At 61.6% G+C, this 20,395-nt stretch overlaps 1 protein-coding gene across 3 annotated transcripts in view; it reads left to right on the top strand.

The window, feature by feature from the left end:
• Positions 1-9,742, top strand: part of TMCC2 (transmembrane and coiled-coil domain family 2) — a 30,177-nt gene extending 20,435 nt beyond the window's left edge. For 2 of the 3 annotated variants that reach the window (XM_053998322.1, XM_053998323.1), the window contains 3 exons: positions 6,597-7,531; positions 7,774-7,909; positions 8,532-9,742. In XM_053998322.1, the coding sequence (XP_053854297.1) occupies positions 6,597-7,531; positions 7,774-7,909; positions 8,532-8,843 (1,383 nt within the window). In that variant the 3' untranslated portion in view covers positions 8,844-9,742. Of the gene's footprint in view, positions 1-1,205; positions 1,727-6,596; positions 7,532-7,773; positions 7,910-8,531 lie in introns of those variants that run through there. The other variant, XM_053998324.1, reaches the window with a different exon arrangement.
• The last annotated feature ends 10,653 nt before the right edge of the window (positions 9,743-20,395 follow it).

The following is a 20,395-nucleotide window of genomic DNA, read 5'->3' as shown; positions in this document are numbered from 1 at the left end:
GTGTCACCGCCCGGCCCCGGGGCCAGCTCTGCGGTGTCACCGCCCGGTCCCCGCCGCTCCGTGTGGCACCCTCAGGAAACTCTGCCGCATCCTCGCCCTGCCCTGGCACTGCTGAGCGCCGCACGGTAGGCACGGCTGCGTTTTGGGTGGAATTTCCAGGGAATCTGCGTTTCCCTGTGCCTGTGGGGATCGGGAGGGAGCTGGGGCTGGCAGGGGACGAGGATTTTGGTGCTTGGCAGCTTCACAGCGTGGGCTGGGCCATGCCGGGCTGCTCCAGCTCTGCCTTCTGTCCCTCCTGGGGGTGGGCACAGCGGGCACAGGCACCAGCGCTGCTCCAGGAGGGCCGGGCAGTGCCGGGGGGGGCTGAAGGCAGCGCAGCTCGGGGTGCAGCCCCGCACCCAAAGTGCCAGGCTGGCACTGCCACGGGTGTGGGGACAGCGCCAGGCCGAGCGGGGCTCAGTGTGGGGCAGCCCAGGCTGCCCCATTCCCGCGGGTCCGGGGCACGCTCAGCTCATGGCTCTGCCCTGAGCCGTTCAAAGGGTGCCTGCAAACCCTTCCTGAGCTGCTGCTGGGGTTTTTGAGGAACGGCTGAAGCAGAGAGCAGCAAAGGAGCCGGGCTCAGCCAGCCCACAGGCCGTGGCCACGGTGGGTTTGAGGTTTGGGACACGCTGAGGGCTTTGCTGTGGCTCAGCACAAGGCTCTGGGTTTGCTTTCTGCTTCCCCGAATTGCTCAGATCCCCCTGCCCTGCTCGGTGCAGCCCCACGGCTTTGGGCTGAGCCCAACACTCGAGCTCAGCTCTCCTGGTGCCTCCCCAGCTCCACTGGCCTGGCAGCAACGCAGCTGAGCCTGCTCAGGGCTGTCCCTCCTTTTTCCACGTGTGCCTCCTTTTTCCATCTGCCCTGTTTCACACCTCGGCAGCCGCTGTGAATCCCCACACCGCTGGCTGGGCAGTGGCTGGGTGTGTTTTCTGTGCCGGGTGTGTTCTCCCGTGGCAGAACGGGGTCAGTGCCACCCCCACTCTCCTGGGGTGACAGGGACAGATCCAGGTCTTGGTCCAAGACTCCTCCTGGTGCTGGCACGGGCGGCTCGTTCGCTTCTTAACTCCCTCAGGCCGCCCAGCTCCTTGCTCAATGACAGGATTTTTTTTTCCCGACTGTTTCCCCTCGCATTTTTCCTTTCTGATGCCTCGTCCCGCCCTTCCCAGGCTTTTCTGTCCCGCGCTGTGACACGGCGGATGACAGGAGCCCGTCCCGACCTCCTGCGTCAGGGCACAGGCAGCGTATGGGGCTGGAGGCGTGTGAATATCCCGGCACGGGGACGAGGAGGGGTTTTGCATTACAGCCCTGAAAGCTCGGCTCGCTGGGAGCTGTAAACAGCTCGGGCAGATTTCCTGAGCCGGCAATCCCGCCGGAGCGAGCGCCTCCGTCCCTGCGCGCCGGGAACCGCGGGGAGCGCTCCGGGACCGCTCCGGGACCGCTCCGGGGACGCGGGGCCAGCCCTGAGCCAGCCCTGACGGGGTCTACGAGAGGCTTCTCCTCCTCCTCCCTCCCTGCTGCTCCCCCAAAACCTCGCTGCCGTCCGCTGCCGCCTTCCCTAGCCGGGAATCCTGCCATGGCAGCCGGCACTGCCCGGGCAGCGCTGCCAGCCTTGGGGACACCGCGGGGACACGGCCGGGCAGCCCACGCCAACTAGCCCTGGGGCACCCCAGCCCTGCCCGCCATGGAGGTAGGTCCTGGCAGCTTTTGGGGTTCGGGTAAGATGATGGGGGGAGGATGGTGATGGGCAGAGAGACCCACGGGGGTTTTCGGTGCCTCCGTTCCTCAGGGAATGAAACCAGAGGGTGAAACCCCCCCCAGCGCCACCCGTGCCGGGTGGGAAACTGCTGCAGCTGGAAGCCTGAACGTTAATCCCTGCATTATGTAAGGAAAATTATTGTCAGGCTGGGGAATGAGTGCAGGGAGCTGCTGCCAGCCCGTTGTGCCCATCCAGGGGTGGCACAGAGGGGGACACGGCACTGCCGGCCCCGGGCGCTGCTGAGGGCTCGGAGGGAGGCTGGGAATTGTGACTCAGGGCTCCTGCTGCTATTTTCAACACCTGGGCTGGGTCTGGTGGGAATAACAGCTCAGCTCCACGAGACACAGGGCTGGGAGCCCGTGTGGGGACGGGGACAGGACACTCGGGGTGTCCCCAGTGACACCGGGCAGGGACCAGCTCAGGGGATGCTGTGCTGGAAAAGTGCTCTGAGGAACGGGAGCCACATGAAATAACTGCCCCGAAATCCCCCTCCCCACATCCTGCATTTCTGTGCTGGCTGTGGCCTCTCCCTGGTGGCATTCCAGGGCCACCAAGTGCCCCAGGCATGGTGACACTTGTGCTGCAGAGCTGAGGGATCAGGGCAGCAGCTCCCTGGATCTGCCCTGGATTTGTTCTTGTTTTTTCCCTGCTGGAAGGTGCACATGGTCCTTCCCAGGGCTGTTCTGTCCCCGGGATGGATTCCAGGCAGGAATCACGGTGATAGTTTGGAGGGAAGGTCCTCTCTTGGGCTGGACACAGCCACGGCTCATCCCCGGCGCGTCCCGTGGGCTGCAGGGCACGGAAAACAGAATAATTCTGGGGGTGATGTCAGCGCCTCCAGAATGCTGCTCTGAACTTTGCAATAATTGTGCAATTCCTGAAGAACGGGGTAAAAGCCAGGAGGGGATGTGCTGGGACAGCCGCAGCCCTGAGGTGGGGACATGGCCCTGAGCCTGGGGGACAGCCCCGAGTTGGGGTGACAGCCTCAAGCTGGGGACGCAACTCTGGGACACAGCCCCGAGCTTGGGGACAGCCTCGAGCCATAGCCCTAAGTGGGGACACAGCCCTGAGCTGGGGACACAGCCTTGAGCTGAGGGGACAACTCTGAGCTGGGGTGACAGCCCCGAGTCAGGGTGACAGCCTTGAGCTAGGGACATGGCCCCGAGGTGGGGACGTGGCCCTAAGTGGGGACACAGCTCCGAGCTGGGGGGACAGCCTCAAGCTGGGGACACAGCTCTGGGACACAGCCCTGAGCGGGGACACAGCCCCAAGTTGGGGTGGCATCCCCGAGTTGGGGTGACAACCTCGAGCTGAGGGGACACCCCCGAGCTGGGTGAACATCCCTGAGCTGGGGTGACAACCCTGACCTAGGGGACACAGCCCTGAGCTGCGGGACACAGCCTCGAGCTGAGGAGACATCCCTGAGCTGGGGTGACAACCCCGAGCAGAGGGGACAGCTGTGACCTAGGGGACACAGATCTGAGCTGGGGTGACAGCCCCAAACTGAGAGGACATCCCCAAACTGGGTGACATCCCTGAGCTGAGGTGACATCCCCAAGTTGGGGTGACATCCCTAAACTGGGTGACATTTCTGAGCTGGGGTGACATCCCTAAACTGGGTGACATTTCTGGGTGACATTTAGGGTGACATCCCTAAACTGGGTGACATTTCTGGGTGACATTTAGGGTGACATCCCTAAACTGGGTGACATTTCTGAGCTGAGGTGACATCCCCGAGCTGGGGTGACATCCCTAAACTGGGTGACATTTCTGGGTGACATTTAGGGTGACATCCCTAAACTGGGTGACATTTCTGAGCTAGGGTGACATCCCCGAGCTGGGGTGACATCCCCGAGCTGGGGTGACATCCCCGAGCTGCTCACCTGCCACCTGTCCCAGCTGTCCCCAGCGTGCAGCACCCAATAACCCAGCATTGCATAACTGTGCCGGGCCGTGGCCCCGTGAGCAGTTTGCTCAGCTCGAGCCTTTTGCAGATCTCAGCTCTGCTGGGCTCAGCTCTGCTGATAAGAACAATTTCCCTCCCCTCGTCCTGCATTCCTCCCGCATCCCACATCAGCTCTGCCCTCCCAGCCTGCCTGGAAAACAAGCTCTGGAAAAGAGTGTTTTCATCAGGATAAATTTCCTTTCATCTGGTGCCTGCCAGCGGGTTTGCTGCATGTAGGGAAAGTGTGGCTTTTCCTAATCCCCCCCTTAAATCCCCTGCACAGTCGCTGGGATTTAGCAGGCAGGGCCTGTTAATGCTCCAGGGATCCACATTGTCTTTTTCTGGGGGGTTGTTTTCAAAGCAATAACCTGATGTGCCTCCCCCAGGATGGCAGCGAGCAGGGGGCAGCGCTCTTCCCTACCCATCCCACATGCAATCCCGTGGATAAATCATGGAATTCCAGAATGGGCTGGGTTAGGAGGGACCATAAAACCCATCCAGTGCCACCCCTGCCATGGGCAGGGACGCCTTTCACCATCTCAGGCTGCTCCAACCCAGCCTTGGACACTTTTAGGGATGGGGCAGCCACAGATTCTCTGGGAATTCCATCTCACCCCCTCACAGCCAGGAATTCCTTCCCAAAATCCCATCTAAACCTCCCTTCTCCAAAATCCAAAACACAGAGGGCAACTCCCTCTTTGGAAAGAGTTTGAGCAACTTTTCCCCTCCGCTCCCCAGCGGGTGTTTCCCGTTTGGGCCTCTCCAGAGCTGCCTTTTCCTTTGCCACGGTCACTTTTTCCCTTTTCTGTCCAGAGAGTTGCACATCTGGGCAAAAAGTCTGTTTCCTGCTGTTTCTAATTTCTGCCTCGTGATAAGAAACCAAAGCAAAACCCTCCGTGGAGGGCCCAGCCTAAAAATAGCCTGGAAGTGGGGTCTGAAAACCACAAGGTTTTGTTATGACTTCATTTTTTATTTTTATTTTTAAGAAAATTACCACTCCAGACAGGGTGAATCCAGCTGGGATCGCCCTTTTGCTCCCATCCTCCAGCCCTTGCTCCATCCCAGCATCACTGCTGCAATGAGGAGACAGGAAAAGCTGTGGGGAGCAGCTTGGGGGGAAGCTGAGATGAAATCCCAACGCCCCCAGACTCCCAGCAGGACACGAAAAACAGGGGAAAAAAAAAAAAAAAAAGAGATGGAAGGGAATAACAGGAGGGCTCTGGCTTTTCCAAGCCCCTGCTCCAGATGGGATTGTTCCCAAGCAGCATCTTGAGAGAACATTGCTCCCTCTTCCCCCCTGCATTTCCTGGTGATAACACACTCCCAAGCAATGATCCCGCAGCTTTATTCCTATTAAAGGGTCATTCGGGGAAAGTGGGATGCAAATGAGAAATTATTCAGGTCTGCCAAGAGTATTTAACTTTCAAGCGGCTCTTAATTAGAAGCCAGGAGCCATTTACACAACCAGGGAGCTTTTGCATAAGAATCTGCATATAAAACCCAGCAACTGGGAAGATTTAGGGTTTTTTGGGTTTTTTTTTTAATTTTATTGTTTCCCAACTGGCCAAGCAGCATGTCCAGGTTGGAGAGCACGAGGCAGGGCCTGGGTTGCAGTCCAGGCTCTGCAAGCGTGGCTTCAGGCGAGTGATTCCCTCTCCCAAAGCTCCAGTTTGGCCATCTGTAAAAAGGAATTTTGGCATTTGTCCGAATTTCCTGCGGTGGCAGCTGGTGTTTGCAAGAGGAGCTTGGCACTGCCAGGTGAGCAGGAAAAGCAGAGGAGTGCCTGCACCTGCAGCGCTGGCAGCAGGAGCTGTCCCCAGCCTCCCAAAAACTGGGATTAGGGCAGTTCCTCTTGGGCTGGACAGCTCTGGGGTGTGTCCTGGCTGAAAGCGGGACTGAAATTCCTCCGGGCTGCTCAGTCCCTGTGCTCTGTGCTGGCCTGGGGAGAGGTTTGATGATGAATCCTGGTTCTCCTCACTCCCTTTTCCTGCCTGGCTGGAGGAATCCCATCTGTGCACAAGGTGAGGGTGGAAGGGCAGAGCCAGTGGCTGCTCCTTGGCAAATTCCACTGGGAGAATCCAGCCCTGAACCCCAGCTGGCTGCTGTGCTCTTTAACTGGCGTGTCCTGGGATCAACTGGGGTGTCCTGGGATCCACTGGGGTGTCCTGGGATGGACTGGTGTGTCCTGGGGTCAACTGGGGTGTCCTGGGATGGACTGGTGTGTCCTGGGACCAACTGGGGTGTCCTGGGAGCCACTGGGGTGTCCTGGGATCGACTGGTGTGTCCTGGGATCGACTGGTGTGTCCTGGGATGGACTGGTGTGTTCCTGGGATCCACTGGAGTGTTCCTGGGATTGACTGGAGTCCTCCTGGGATCCACTGGGGTGTTCCTGGGATTGACTGGAGTCCTCCTGGGATCCACTGGGGTGTCCTGGGATCCACTGGGGTGTTCCTGGTATTGACTGATGTCCTCCTGGGATCCACTGGGGTGTTTCTGGGATCAACTGGGGTGTCCTGGGATCAACTGGGGTGTCCTGGGATCAGCTGGGATGTTCCTGGGATCACCTGGTGTGTTCCTGGGATCAACTGGTGTGTCCTGGGATCAAGTGGTGTCCTCCTGGATCACCTGGTGTGTCCCTGGGGTCACCTGGTGTGTCCCTGGGATTCCAGCAGTGCTGGCGTGGCTGAGAAATCTCCAACCGACCGGAAAACTCCCCCAGCTTCTCCAGTTAATTGTTCTCCTGCCCAGTTCTCGCCCCTTCCGTGCATGCCAAGCCCGGTTCCCTCCTGTCCCCTCCCACTTCTGGGGTTTTTCCTCCCTCCCCTGAGCATCCCCTTCCTTTTCCTTCCCCGCCAGCTGGACAAGGGCGACGTGACTACCCTGAACCTGCCCGCGGGCGCCGGGCACGGCGACGCCGACGGCCCCGTGTGCCTGGACGTGCCCGATGGCACCCCCGACCCTCACCGCACCAAAGCCGCCATCGAGCACCTGCACCAGAAGATCCTCAAGATCACGGAGCAGATCAAGATCGAGCAGGAGGCGCGCGATGACAACGTGGCCGAGTACCTGAAGCTGGCCAACAACGCCGACAAGCAGCAGGCGTCGCGCATCAAGCAGGTGTTCGAGAAGAAGAACCAGAAGTCGGCCCAGACCATCGCGCAGCTGCACAAGAAGTTGGAGCACTACCACAAGAAGCTGAAGGAGATCGAGCAGAACGGCCCCACGCGCCAGCCCAAGGATGTTTTCCGGGACATGCACCAAGGGCTGAAGGATGTGGGCGCCAACGTCCGCTCCAGCATCAGCGGCTTCAGCGGGGGCGTGGTGGAAGGGGTCAAGGGGGGGCTCTCGGGGCTGTCCCAGGCCACCCACACGGCCGTGGTGTCCAAGCCGCGGGAGTTCGCCAGCCTGATCCGCAACAAGTTCGGCAGCGCCGACAACATCGCCCACCTGAAGGACACGCTGGACGACGGGCACCCCGAGGAGGCCTCCCGGGCGCTGAGCGGCAGCGCCACGCTGGTGTCCAGCCCCAAGTACGGCAGCGATGACGAGTGCTCCAGTGCCACCTCGGGCTCCGCCGGTGGCAGCAACTCAGGGGCGGGGCCCGGCGGCCTGGGGAGCCCCAAGTCCAACACGCTGGACAGCCACCACAACAACTTCGACACCATCCTGGAGGAGCTGCGCGAGATCAAGGACAGCCAGTCCCACCTGGAGGACTCCATGGAGGACCTGAAGGCCCAGCTGCAGCGGGATTACACCTACATGACCCAGTGCTTGCAGGAGGAGCGCTACAGGTAGGGACGGGCGGGTGGCAGGGGAGGTGTCACCCGGGGTGGCTCTTTGGGGACCACAAGCTGCCCTCCTGGGCTTGTCCAGCCAAGGGGCACGGGGTGCTGCAGCCCTCCTCACTGCCAGACATCCACAGAGGATCTTGAGGTGTTTTCGCACAACCAGGGGAGGGTGGGAGGGGCTGGGGGGTGCCCCCAGTGCCGGGGGGGGTCTCGGGGACACGTCCCAGCCCAGCTGCCCTGCGCAGGTACGAGCGCCTGGAGGAGCAGCTGAACGACCTGACGGAGCTGCACCAGAACGAGATGACCAACCTGAAGCAGGAGCTGGCCAGCATGGAGGAGAAGGTGGCCTACCAGTCCTACGAGAGGGCACGGGACATCCAGGTAGGGCTGTGGGAGGGCTCGGCTCCCCTCTGCTCCCTCCAGCCACGGGGTGAGGGAGCGGCCCTGGGCTGGGAAGGAGGGTGGGGCAGTGGGATCCCTTCTCCCAGCACCTTCCAGGTGAGGTTCTCCCTGTGGTGCTGTCACAGCAAGAGGCAGGTGACTAAACCATGTCCCCAAAACCAGGGAATCCCAGAGTGGTGTGGGTTGGAGGGAACATTAAAAATCACCCATGGCAGGGCAGGGACACCTTCCACTGTCCCAGGGCGCTCCAGGGAGGGAGCAGCCACAGCTTCTCTGGGAATTCCATCCCAGGGCCACCCCACCCTCACAGGGAGGAATTCCTTCCCAAGATCCCCGCTGTCCCTGCCCTCCATTCCCCCTTGTCCTGTCACTCCCACGCCACGACACGGCGAGCCCCCTGCTCTGCTCCGGCCGCGCGGCCACAACACCGGGCTGTGACAAGCCACGTGTGGGCCAGCACAGTCCCCACGTCCCCTTGGAGCCACCCCCCAGCCCCCGGGTAGAACAAAACCCCCCGGCAGCCAACCCCGGCGTCACCGGGGAGGCACCGAATCCCTCGGGGGACAGCCCTGGAGCCGCCGCCACCGCTGTCCCCCGGCAGGAGGCCGTGGAGTCGTGCCTGACGCGGGTGACCAAGCTGGAGCTGCAGCAGCAGCAGCAGCAGGTGGTGCAGCTGGAGGGGGTGGAGAACGCCAACGCCCGGGCGCTGCTGGGCAAGTTCATCAACGTCATCCTGGCCCTCATGGCCGTGCTGCTCGTCTTCGTCTCCACCATCGCCAACTTCATCACGCCGCTCATGAAGACCCGCATGCGCATCCTCAGCACCGCCCTGCTCGTCCTCTTCCTCTTCTTCCTCTGGAAGCACTGGGACTCCATCAGCTACTTCCTGGAGCACGTCCTGCTCCCCAGCTGATCCGCCAGCCCGGGGGTTTTTCGTTTCCCGACGAGGAGAGGGACACGGGGATGAGGGTCCAAAGCCTTCTCCACGCGCTCGGTTCGGCTGCTTTGCCGGCCCTCCACGGCAGTCACTTGGATCTGGGATCCCTCTGGGATGGTTGGGAAGGGTGGGATGGGGAGCAAGGAGGAGTTTTGGAAGGCACCGGTGATTTCTGGCTTTTTCTAAGGGGTTTTGGGAGGTTTTTTTAAAGGTCATCCTGAAGTCCCCGGGGAGGAGATCTTCTGCGGGGGTCTTCAGCTGGTGGGAAGGATTGAGCTGGACCAAACCTGGCTCTGGGAGAACTCCCAGCAGGGAGAGGAGAGGGGTTCATCGGGGCAGGATTCTCCCTTTCGGCCTTGACAACCAAGGTGACAAAAAGCAAAGCAGGTGGAGATGGAGGCAGCAGGGCCACGACAAACACAGCAGGACACACGCGTCCCACCAGCCTCTGCCACAGCCCGGCCACACAGCGGGGCTGTGACACCGCCCCGGTGTCCCCACAGGGGCTGGGCACACCCAGGGCAGTGGGCACCGGCACGAACCACACCCCCTGCGCTGGTTTCATTTCCTGACTTCCCAACTCTCTGGCTTTAGTTGATCCGATCTCTTCAGGGACACCTGGACTGGTCCGGCCTCTGCCCCGTGTCGTGTGTGTGTGCGTGTGTGCGGTTTTTAATTTAATTCCAGACTCTGTTTCCATTTGTGAATCAAAGCTGGTGGGGCAGCGGGAGGAGGGGCAGCAGCGTCCCTCCAGCCCCACCCCAGAGCACAGCATGCTGTCTCGGATGGTTCTTAAATTATTTCATACCTATATATTTATGTAATATATCTATACACACACATATATATATAAATATATATATAAAATACCTGCACAGTCAGGGCCTCCTCTGGTCAAACAGCAGCTGCTCCACTCACTTTGAAACCCTGAACCACTTGGGCCTCAGGAGAGAATTTGGCCCTAAACGTTTCCAGTGGTGATTCCCAGGACTGGCACAGGGCATTTGGGAGAGTTGAGGGTCCCTCTGCCACCTCCTCCATGCTCCCAGGGCCGAGCCAAGCCCTGCTGTGGCCTCACGTCGGGGTCCCTGCATCCTCTCTTGAGCATCACAGCTGGGAGGGGATAAAGGTTTGATATCAAAGATAAGGCTCAGCCGAGCCCCAGGGCAGGAACAGGGCCATGCCCAGGTGGGGTGCACAGGTGGGGACAGGACAGAGCTTTGTGGAGGCTCCCTGGAGCTCCAGGGCTGCAGGTGACACCCAGGGCACGTCCCCTCCAGAGGGAATGGTCAGTCTGTGGTCACCTGAGCAAGGGGGGGCTTGCCCAGAGCTGGGGAATCTGTCCCAGCCTCAGGTCCAGCGGAATTCCCTCCTCTGGCTCTTCCCAGCCGGGTGCATCCTGCACCAGGTCAGCCCTGACACCACGAAGGGAACAAATCCGTGAGTAATGAAAATTCCGAAATTCCCCGAACTCGGCTCCATCCCCTGCCTGAGCCCAGATCGGTGCAGCTGCCCCAGCCCTGCGAGCCCCAGGGAGGGAGGAGATGGGGGAAGAAACCTCAGAGCTGGTGGTTCCGAGCGGCCGGCTGGGCTGGGGCTGCTCTGGGAAAGGAATTCCACAGGAAGGGGATGCTCTGAGAAAGGGATTCTCTGGGAAGGGGATTCTCTGAGAAGGGGATGCTCTGGAGAAGAGGATTCTCTGGGAAGAGAATGCTCTGGGAAGGGGATTCTCCGGGAAGGGAATGCTCTGGGAAGGGAATGCTCTGGGAAGGGGATTCTCCGGGAAGGGAATGCTCTGGGAAGGGAATGCTCCGGGAAGGGAATGCTCTGGGAAGGGAATTCTCCGGGAAGGGGATTCTCCGGGAAGGGAATGCTCTGGGAAGGGAATGCTCTGGGAAGGGGATTCTCCGGGAAAGGAACGCTCTGGGAAGGGGATTCTCCGGGAAGGGAATGCAGCGCCGCGGCCGCAGGGGGGCCCCCGGTCCCCGCCGCGGATCCCGGAGCCGCTGCCGAGCCTCTTCCCGTAAGGCCGGGCAGGGGCAGGGGCAGGGGCGGGGCCCAGGGTGGGGTCACTCACCCCAATTAGCGCATTAACCCCTTCCTGCCCGCAGCGCAACATCAGCAATGATGACGTCACAGGATGGTTTGGGTTGGAAAGGAACTTAAAGCCCATCCAGTGCCGCCGCCTGCCACGGACAGGGACACCTGCTATGCCAGGCTGCTCCAGGCCCCATAACCTGGCTTTGAACACTCCCCTGGGGCAGCCACAGCTTCTCTGGGAAACCCATTCCAGGGCCTCACCACCCTCCCTTTAGGAAACTCCTTCCCAATATCCCACCTGAACCGACCTTCTCCAGCTAAAACTGTTCGTGCCCCTCGTGCTGCCACACCCTCGCCGTGGAGTGGAGGGAGTTTTGGGGCAGGAGCGCCACAGGTGTGAGCCCTGCCACCCCCGCTCACCGCCTGTGACAGCTGGGGACATTCACAGCACGGCCTGGCGCTGCCCAGCCCCTGTGACCTCGCTGGCAGCAGCCGGAGGAGGCCCCAGTGTTGGGGCAGCCAGAAGAGCTCCTCCAGCCGGGGCGATCCCATCCCAGTGGGAATTTTGGGATCTCTTGCTCATGGCCCTGCCTGTCCCCACGTCCGGCTGTCCACTCCTGTGACCTCCCCGCTGCCCCTCGAGCCCACCGGCATGGGCGAGCAGCTGGCCCAGGGGGCCACTGGCACCGTGCCACGGCCAGCAAGGGGGAGCTGCGGGCCAGCGCACCCCGCGCAGGGAGCTCTGGTGGCGCTGGCGGCGGGGACAATTCCCGCATGGCATGCGCGGCGCGGGGCTCCCTGAGGACTCGCCTTGTCCCGGCGGGGTCAGGGGGGGCTCACAAGGGCCCCCTTTGTGCGGGAGAGGTGAAGCTTTGACGTCAGCCCGGCAGGAATTCCTTAATTCCATTCAGGCCTCCCTGCCCGCCGCTAATTGCGTTTTATGTAAGAGCCGCAGCTGCGCTCCCGGCCGCAGCGGGATAAGCGGGAGGGACGGGGAATGTCGCACCGGGCACGGGGACCCTCGTGGGGCAGGCGTTCAGCCACTCCTTGGTGTGGCACATGCAGAGATTGGGGCACCCAGTGGGGACAGAGCTCGCTGGGGACACCTGGGGAGAGCCTGGCGGGCTGTGGGGGCGAGAGGCACCGGGGTGGCACCGCAGGATGTCCCTCTGTCCCCTGTTTGGGGCTGGTTTGCCGCATCCCAAGGGTGCCCCGGGGTGCCCAGGTCCTGCAGGGTGGGGCCAGCGCTGTCCCCGTGCCCTGTCCCGTGTCACCGCAAGAAGTAAGAACTGTAAATTGAGTCGGTGACACAAACGCAGACAAAGCGAGGAGCTCATTTCTCTCCCGCCGTTGTGTTCCTGGTTTCCAGCTGCACGAGCCCTGCATGATAAAATGATGTCCCCGCTGCTGGTGGGACCCCCAAAATGTCCCCGTGCTGTCCCCCCGGGGATGTCCCTGCGTGCCCAGGAGCAGGAGGGACCCAGAGGGGCTCACCTGCATCCCCTGGGCACGGAGACCCTCACCCCACCCGGGCACAGCGCTGGGCAGTGCTCGCAAGGAGGAGGAGGAGGAGGAGGAGGAGGAGGAGGAAGGGATTGGGGAGGGGGAATGTTGGCAACCATCACTGGGGACACGGCGGTCCCCGGCTGTCCCCTCCCCCCGGCGGCGTGGCCGAGCTTAGGCCGTAAGAAGTGAGAGCTGGTACCAAGGATAACATGCCTCGCATTCCTGCGCTGTCTCCGGGGGAATTCGGGCTGTTCCACATGAAAAATGCTCCCTGCCCTGCGGGTCAGCGTCTGCGGGAGACATTTCCGAGCGGAAAAGCTCAAAGTGGCCAGAGCCACGGCACCGTGGCTCACCTGGCGTGGCCAGGGCCACCATGGCAGGTGTCTGTGCCACTGTGGGCCATCCCCATGTTGCTGTGACCAATGCCAGTGCCACCACGAGTTGTGCCTGTGCCACCCTGGCCAGTGCCTGCGCCACTGTGGGCCACCCCCATGTCACTCTGACGTGGCAGGTGCAAATGGCACCTATGGCAAGTGCCAAGGCCACCATGACCAGGGCCAGTGCCACCACGATTTGTGCCTGTGCCACCACAGTCAGTGCTTGGGCTACAGTGAGCCCTCCCCATGTCGCTGTGACCAGTGCCAAGGCCACCATGGCAGGTGCCAGTTCCACAGTATCCAGTGCCAATGCCACCATGGCCGGTGCCTGTGCCACTGTGGGCCACCCCCTTGTCGCTGTGACCAGTGCCAGTGCCACCACAGTCAGTGCCTGGCTCCCGTGGGCCACTGTGGCCACCATGACTGGTGCCAATGCCCACTGCCAGTGCCACCATGGCCAGTGCCTGTGCCACTGTGGGCCATCCCCGTGTCGCTGTGACCAGCGCCGGTGCCACCATGTCCAGCATGTGGCCAGCATCAGTGCCACTGTGACCAGTGCCAACCCCACAGGGTGCCCAGAAGCCCCTTGAGCTCGCGTGGCCCCGGCAGCCCCAAGCTCGCCACTCGTGGCCAATCCCATCCTTTAATTGCAGCTTTAAAAACAAATCCCCGCCTGGGTTTGCGGAGGGGGGAGAGGCTCGTGGAGGAAAATGAGGAGGAATTTAATTAAGGGCAGTGCCGGGAATGTCTGTCCCACAATAAAGATAAGGAGGATCAATTGCTGCTTCCCGCGATCAAAGCCGGGGCTGGAGGGGAAGCGGGGCTGGCTGCAAAGGAGGGGGAGGCAGCGAGGGGAGGGCGCACAAGGGAAAGCAGCAGAGAGACAGGGAGATAAGATGAGAGAAATCATTGATCGCGGGGCTCCCCGAGGGCTGGCGGCACTCGCGGGTCGATTTGGCGGATGCCAAACCCCCGCCCTGTGCATCCCCGAGATGAGCTCAAATATCCAAACTTCCCATTTCTCCTCAGGAACGCAAATATCAGAGTTAAGGCTCTGGCGTTGAAAACACCGAGATAAAAAAAAAGAGAGATGCTGGAATATTCCTGCTGGAAGAACCCACCAGGATCACTGATCCAGCTGCCGGCCCTGTGCAGAACGATCCCAAAATTCCACCCTGCGCATCTCTGGGAGCCTTTTCCAAACATTCCTGGAGCTCTGGAAGGTTTGGAACAGTCACCATTCCCTGGGGAGCCTTTTCAGTGCCACCTCTGCGGGAAGAACCTTTCCCTAAAACCCACCCTACCCCTCCGTGGCCCAGCTCCAGCCCTTCCCCGGGTGCTGTCGCTGTCACAGCGAGCACAGATCCGACCTTGTCCCTCCAAGCTCTCCGCGCCCACCTCAGCACGGCGCCCTGCACCTCGCAGCCCCGGCAATGCCCGGTGGGATCGCTGTCCCATGGGAATTACGCCCCGCTCCCTTCCCAAGCGCTTCCCACGCGTGCAAAGCAGGCACGGGAGGCCGGCGGGGCTGCCCGGGGACGCGGCGAACCGGCCCCGCTGGCCCGACCGCCCGGCGAGCGCGGGGCTGCCACCGGCTCGGCAGGGAGGTGGCACACCCAGATGCTGTCGCCGTGCCAGGCTGCCAGCCCGCTCCTCCCCGCCGGAGCCGGCTGAACCGCTTCCCCCGGGTGCTGCTTGCAAAAGCAGGCGCGGCGGGAGCCCAGTCCGGTTCTCAGCACCGCTGCAGGGAATTCCCAGCGCGATCCAAACCTGCTCCTGCCGCGGCAGCGATGTCCCAGCCCGGGATGGGAGAGCGGGGAGAGCGGGGAGCAGCCCCGGGCCCTCGGGGAGCAGCCCCGACCCCTTGGGGAGCAGCCCCAGACCCTCGGGGAGCAGCCCCAGCCCCTCGGGGAGCTGGGGGTCACCATTCCCCATTTCCAGCTGCACAAGCCGGGGTCCTGCGGGCATTCAGGTGCCTGGAGATGCCTCACGGGATGGTCAGGGCTGCCAGGCGGGCTTGGCTGGGCACCAGCGACCCGAATTTGGGATCCACCAGGCCCGGCCCTTTCCAGAAACCTGTCTGGCTGCTGCTCTGCATTCCCAGGAGGGCAGATCCGCTGGGAAAGTCGCCCTCGCCTGCAGCTGCCGGCGGTGCCGCGCTCCCTTCCCGTGTGAGACACGGCAGGAGCGCTGCCACGGCCGTGGAGGCTTCCCATGAGGGAGAAGCGGCTCTGGGCAGAGGCTCTGGAGCCCCCTGCCCCCCGGGCAGGCTGGCAGCAGCCCCGTGCCCACCCCCGGGCAGCCCCAGACAGGAGGGTCGTGGTGTTGGGGTCCCCTTGGGTTTCCCCGCACACGGAGCCCTGGGGGTGCCGGGCTGGGCAGCGCGGAGATGCCGTGGGGGTGATGCCATGGTGGTGATGCCATCATGGTGATGCCATCACAGTGATGCCATGGCAGTGATGCCATTGTGGTGATGCCATGGCAGTGATGCCATTGTGGTGATGCCATCACACTGATGCCATGGCAGTGATGCCATCACGGTGGTGCCATGGCAGTGATGTCACTGTGGTGATACCATCACAGCGATGCCATCACAATGATGCCATTGCAGTGAAGCCATCATGGTGATGCCATCATGGTGATGCCATGGCGGTGATGCCATCACGGTGATGCCATGGCAGTGATGTCACCACAGTGATGCCATGGCAGTGATGCTATTGTGGTGATGCCATCACAGTGATGCCATTGCAGTGAAGCCATCACGGTGGTGCCATCATGGTGATGCCACGGCGGTGATGCCATCACAGTGATGCCATGGCGGTGATGCCATTATGGTGATGCCATGGTGGTGATGCCATGGCGGTGATGCCATTATGGTGATGCCATGGTGGTGATGCCATTATGGTGATGCCATCATGGTGATGCCATGGCGGTGATGCCATTATGGTGATGCCATGGCGGTGATGCCATTATGGTGATGCCATGGTGGTGATGCCATGGCGGTGATGCCATTATGGTGATGCCATCATGGTGATGCCACGGCGGTGATGCCATTATGGTGATGCCATCATGGTGATGCCATTATGGTGATGCCATCATGGTGATGCCATGGCGATGATGCCATTATGGTGATGCCATCATGGTGATGCCATGGCGGTGATGCCATCATGGTGATGTCACCACGGTGATGCCATGGCGGTGATGCCATGGCGGTGATGCCATGGTGGTGACGCGGTGGTGACAGGAGGTGTCACAACCCCTGGGGACCCACAGTGCCGCCTGAGTGACCGCGCTGCCAGGGCTGCTCCCCAGAGGTGCCCGAGGGACGAGAGCTGGCGGCTTTTGCGAGCCCGGAGTGCCCTGGGAGCGGCCGAAGGGTCGGGATGAGGGGCTGTGCTCAGGAGTGAACTCCATGGTCCTTGTGGCTCCTTCCAGCTCAGGATATTCCATGATTTTACAGTTTGTGGCTCCCATCAGCTCATGGCAGGCACGATGGGATGGATCCTGCTAGGGATGGGAAGGACAGGAGATGTCCTGGTGGTCCCACAGACACAAATGTGACTCCGGCAGCGCCGGATCCCCCCTGTCCCATTCCTGCACATCCCAGAGGTTCTGGCATGGCATGGGCAGAGCTGTCCTGCTTGGGGAAACCTTAGAGCAGCCCAAAAAACATCACCACAGCTCCAGGAGGGCACAGGAGCTTCGGAGTGGCCAGCAGTGCTCGGCCAGCCAGGTCCCCAGTGGGGTCTGAGGTTGCATTTTTGGCTCAGGTGTGACCCAGCCATTCCCTGTGCTCCAGAAAAATGGGATCAAAGTCTCTGGGCGCCGCTTTCTCCCCCTTTTCGGGCCGCTCCAGGCTGCCATTGAACACGGGAGGACTTTCATGTGGGGATTTCTCTCCTTCAGATCTTCAAAGAAATCCAGCAATCAAACAGGTGGTTGTGGAGGCACCCTTAAAAAAAAACTACAAAAAAAAAAATAACCAGAAAAAAACCACTTTGAAAGAATCAGAGGCAAAGAAACACCTCAGCTTTGTTGTGTTAATTGTTCCGGCACTCAAAGTTCTGACAAAATGTCTCAGAAATATCCCTGGCGCTGCGCCCACGATGTGTCAGACGCACAAAGAAGGGCTCCGACACAAAACCCGAGAAGGGAAAACCGACCCGGGGAGATTCCGACAGGAAGGAACAATCCCAGGTTTTCAAAGAAGGAGCTCGGCCGCGGCCAGAGGGGAGGTGACACCCAAATTCCAGAGCTCCAGGGGCATCCCTGAGCTGCTCTGGGCGTCATTAAGAGCCACCGGCTAATGAGCCACCGGTTAATCAGCCACCGGTTAATGAGCTCTGCCTGTGGCCCTTCCTCCATGCCCTTCCCAGCGGTTCTGGGACGCTCCAGCGGGATCCAGCCCCATCCCCACGCCGCATTCCCGACACCAGTGGTGGCTTTGGCCGCGGGCTGTCCCTGGGGTCACCCCCGCGTCCCCCCGAGCCCGCTCCTCCCGCCGCGCTCCCAAACCCAAAAAAGGGCTCGCTGGGTCCCGGATTCCCGGCACAAGCCCGGGCAGGAGCCGGTGCCGGGGGTGACTCAGGGCCCCGGGGCCAGGGGAGCGCCCACAGCTCCGCTCTGCCGGGAAATCCTCCCGGGAGTGGCGCTGGAGCCGCTCGCTCTGCTCCCCCAGCCGGCTCACGGCTGCTCCGACCCCAAAATTCCCCTTTTTCCCCCTTTCTCGGGGCGCTGCCGCTGCTTGGGGGGATGTGAATCCCAAAGCAGCCCCCGGGTGGGGGGAGATCCAAGCCTGGGGTGACCCAGAGAGGCTCAGACACGTCACCCACCCCAGCATTCCCATGAAAAATCTTCGGGAATGCCCAGTTCCCATGGCTGAAAGTCCCTACACCTGTCCTTTGGCGATGGTTGCAGCCCCAAACCCCGGGATGCAGCAGTGGGAAGCACCAATTTCCCCCAGGACCAGCAGGAGAAGGGTCCAGGCTGGGTAATCCCTTGGGATTATCCCAGGAAAGCCTGGATCAGTGGATATAAACCCACAGGACAACGCACAGTGCTCCAACCCCTCCAGCATCCCCTCATCCTCCAGGACAATTAATCTCCTCCCGGATTCCAGGATTCCAGCCCTGCTCCCACACCCTGTAGGGCAGCAAACGCAGCGTTTGGGGCTGAAGTCACCCCCCAAAAATGACATTTTCTCAGCAAAACGCGGCTGAGGTCACTTCCAGCCGCCCCAAAGCCCCGCGGGGCCGGGCGGGGCGGGGTGGGGCTGCGGGAATTGCCAAAGCTCGGCATGAAAGGGCTGCGTGGATGAAAGGGCCGCGAATAATGGTGGGGGGCTGCGAGGGGGGGGGGGGGGGCTCGGAGGCAGCGGAAATCAAGGCTGGGATGAAAGGAGCGTTTCCAGGGGCTGGCGGGGGAATTCCGACAGCGCAGGGCTGGGGGCGGTCACTGCACCGCTCCTGGCGACACCGCGGCGTCCCCGGGCTGCCGCTGTCGCCGCCTCATCCAAGGGCGTTTGCCACCCTTCCCATGGCTGTGCCCGCGAGAGGGTGGGGAGGGACTCGGGGCAGCCCCCGGGAGATGCCACAGCTCAGGGCTGGGCTGAGCTGGCCACGACAGCGGGACAAGCTCCGGTGCCACCAGCGGCGACACGGGGCGGGGTGGGCAGCGCGCTCCTCACAGCCACCAGAGGTCCAGAGTGGCCACCGGTGCTCGGCCAGCCAGGTCCCCAGTGGGATCTGGGGCGGCGTTTTCGGCTCAGATGTGACCCAGCCATTCCTTGTGCGTCCCCCACCCCAACATTCCCATTAAAAATCTTTGGGAATGCCCAATTCCCATGGCTCAAAGTCCCCACAACCTGTCCTTCGGCAGTTCAGTCCCAAACCCTGGGGTGCAGCACTGCCCACCCCGAGCTGCCACGGCTCCCAAAACAGCGCGGGGGGTGTTTTCCTGAAAATCCCAAATGAAACAGGGCCGGAACATCCCGGGATGCTCCAACAGCAAACCCAAAAAGGACCCTCTGCTCCATGCCTGGCCCATCCCATCCCATGGATCCTATCCCATGGATCCCATCTCATGGGTCCCATCCCATCCCATGGATCCCATCTCATGGATCTCATCCCATGGATCCCATACCATTCTATCCCATGGATCCCATCCCATGGAACCCATCCCATCCCATCCCATCGCATGGATCCTATCCCATGGATCCCATCTCATGGGTCCCATCCCATCCCATGGATCCCATACCATTCTATCCCATGGATCCCATCCCATGGAACCCATCCCATCCCATCCCATGGATCCCATCCCATCCTATTCCATGGATCCCATCCTATCCCATAGATCCCATCCCATCTCATCACATCCCATGGATCCTATCCCATGGATCCCATCTCATGGGTCCCATCCCATCCCATGGATCCCATCTCATGGATCTCATCCCATGGATCCCATCCCATTCCATGGAACCCATCCCATCCCATCCCATGGATCCCATGGATCCCATCCCATTCCATGGATCCCATCCCATTCCATGGATCCCATTCCATCCCATGGATCCCATGGATCCCATCCTGGCAGCACCCAGGGCACCGGGACTTTGCCCAGGCTCAGCCCTCGGAGCGCCTTTAAGCTCCAGAATTCCTCAAAGGCTCGGGAAGCACGCGGGGAATGCGCGGTGGGGGGGCCGAGCGCGGTGACCCCCCCCCGCCACCGCCTGCTGGGACAAGGGGCGGCATTCCTGGGACAAGGGGCGGCATTCCTGGGACAAGGGGCGGCATTCCGGGCATCCTGCCACCCTGTCCCCGCTGCTCGCGGGGAGGGAGGCGGCGGGGAAGGGCTCCGGTTAACCCGACTGGAAACGGGAATGGTCACGGGGCAGGGAAATGGATTTCCGTGCCTCAGCGGGTGAAGGGGGTGAAGGGAAAGGGTGGAGAGGCAGCTCCTGCCACCAAAACCCGGGGATGTCCCCCAGATTCAGACCCACGGGGGTTCAGGGATGTGAGAGGGGTTTGGGAGAGGGGCTGGGACAGGGGGGCTGCTCGTGGTGGGGAGGGGAGAAGGGATCCTGATCCCCCACTGTCCCCCTTCCATCACAGCTTCCCCTAAATTTTGGGCTGTGTTTGTCCAGCAGCTGCTCAGCCCTAAAATCCGGATTTCCCACTCCCGGGGGCGCTGAGCCCCCAGATCAGCGATGTGAGAGGGGTTTGGGAGCAGGGCTGGGACAGGGGGGCTGCCCACAGTGGGGAGGGGAGAAGGGGCTCCTCATCACAACTTCCCCTACATTTTGGCCTCTCTTTGTCCAGCAGCTGCTCAGCCCTAAAATCCGGATTTCCCACTCCCGGGGGTGCTGAGCCCCCAGATCAGCGATGTGTCCAGCCCCAGTTCAGCACCACGGAGCGCTGGGGGGGCACCAGTTAAACCCAGTTTGAGGAGGGACTGAACACAGAGGTTCCATCCTGCAGGACGTGTGTGAGCTCAGCCACCCTCACCCGGGCTGGAGCACGGCCCGATCCCATCAGGAGAAGCACAGGGACAGGGACAGGGACAGGGACAGGGACAGGGACAGGGACAGCAGGCAGCTCCAGGCAGCCCCTC

Source organism: Vidua macroura, chromosome 24 (genome assembly GCF_024509145.1).
Source record: "Vidua macroura isolate BioBank_ID:100142 chromosome 24, ASM2450914v1, whole genome shotgun sequence".
NCBI lineage: Eukaryota > Metazoa > Chordata > Aves > Passeriformes > Viduidae > Vidua > Vidua macroura.
Note: the sequence above shows the minus strand (reverse complement) of the source record. Positions and strands in the feature narration are given on the sequence as shown.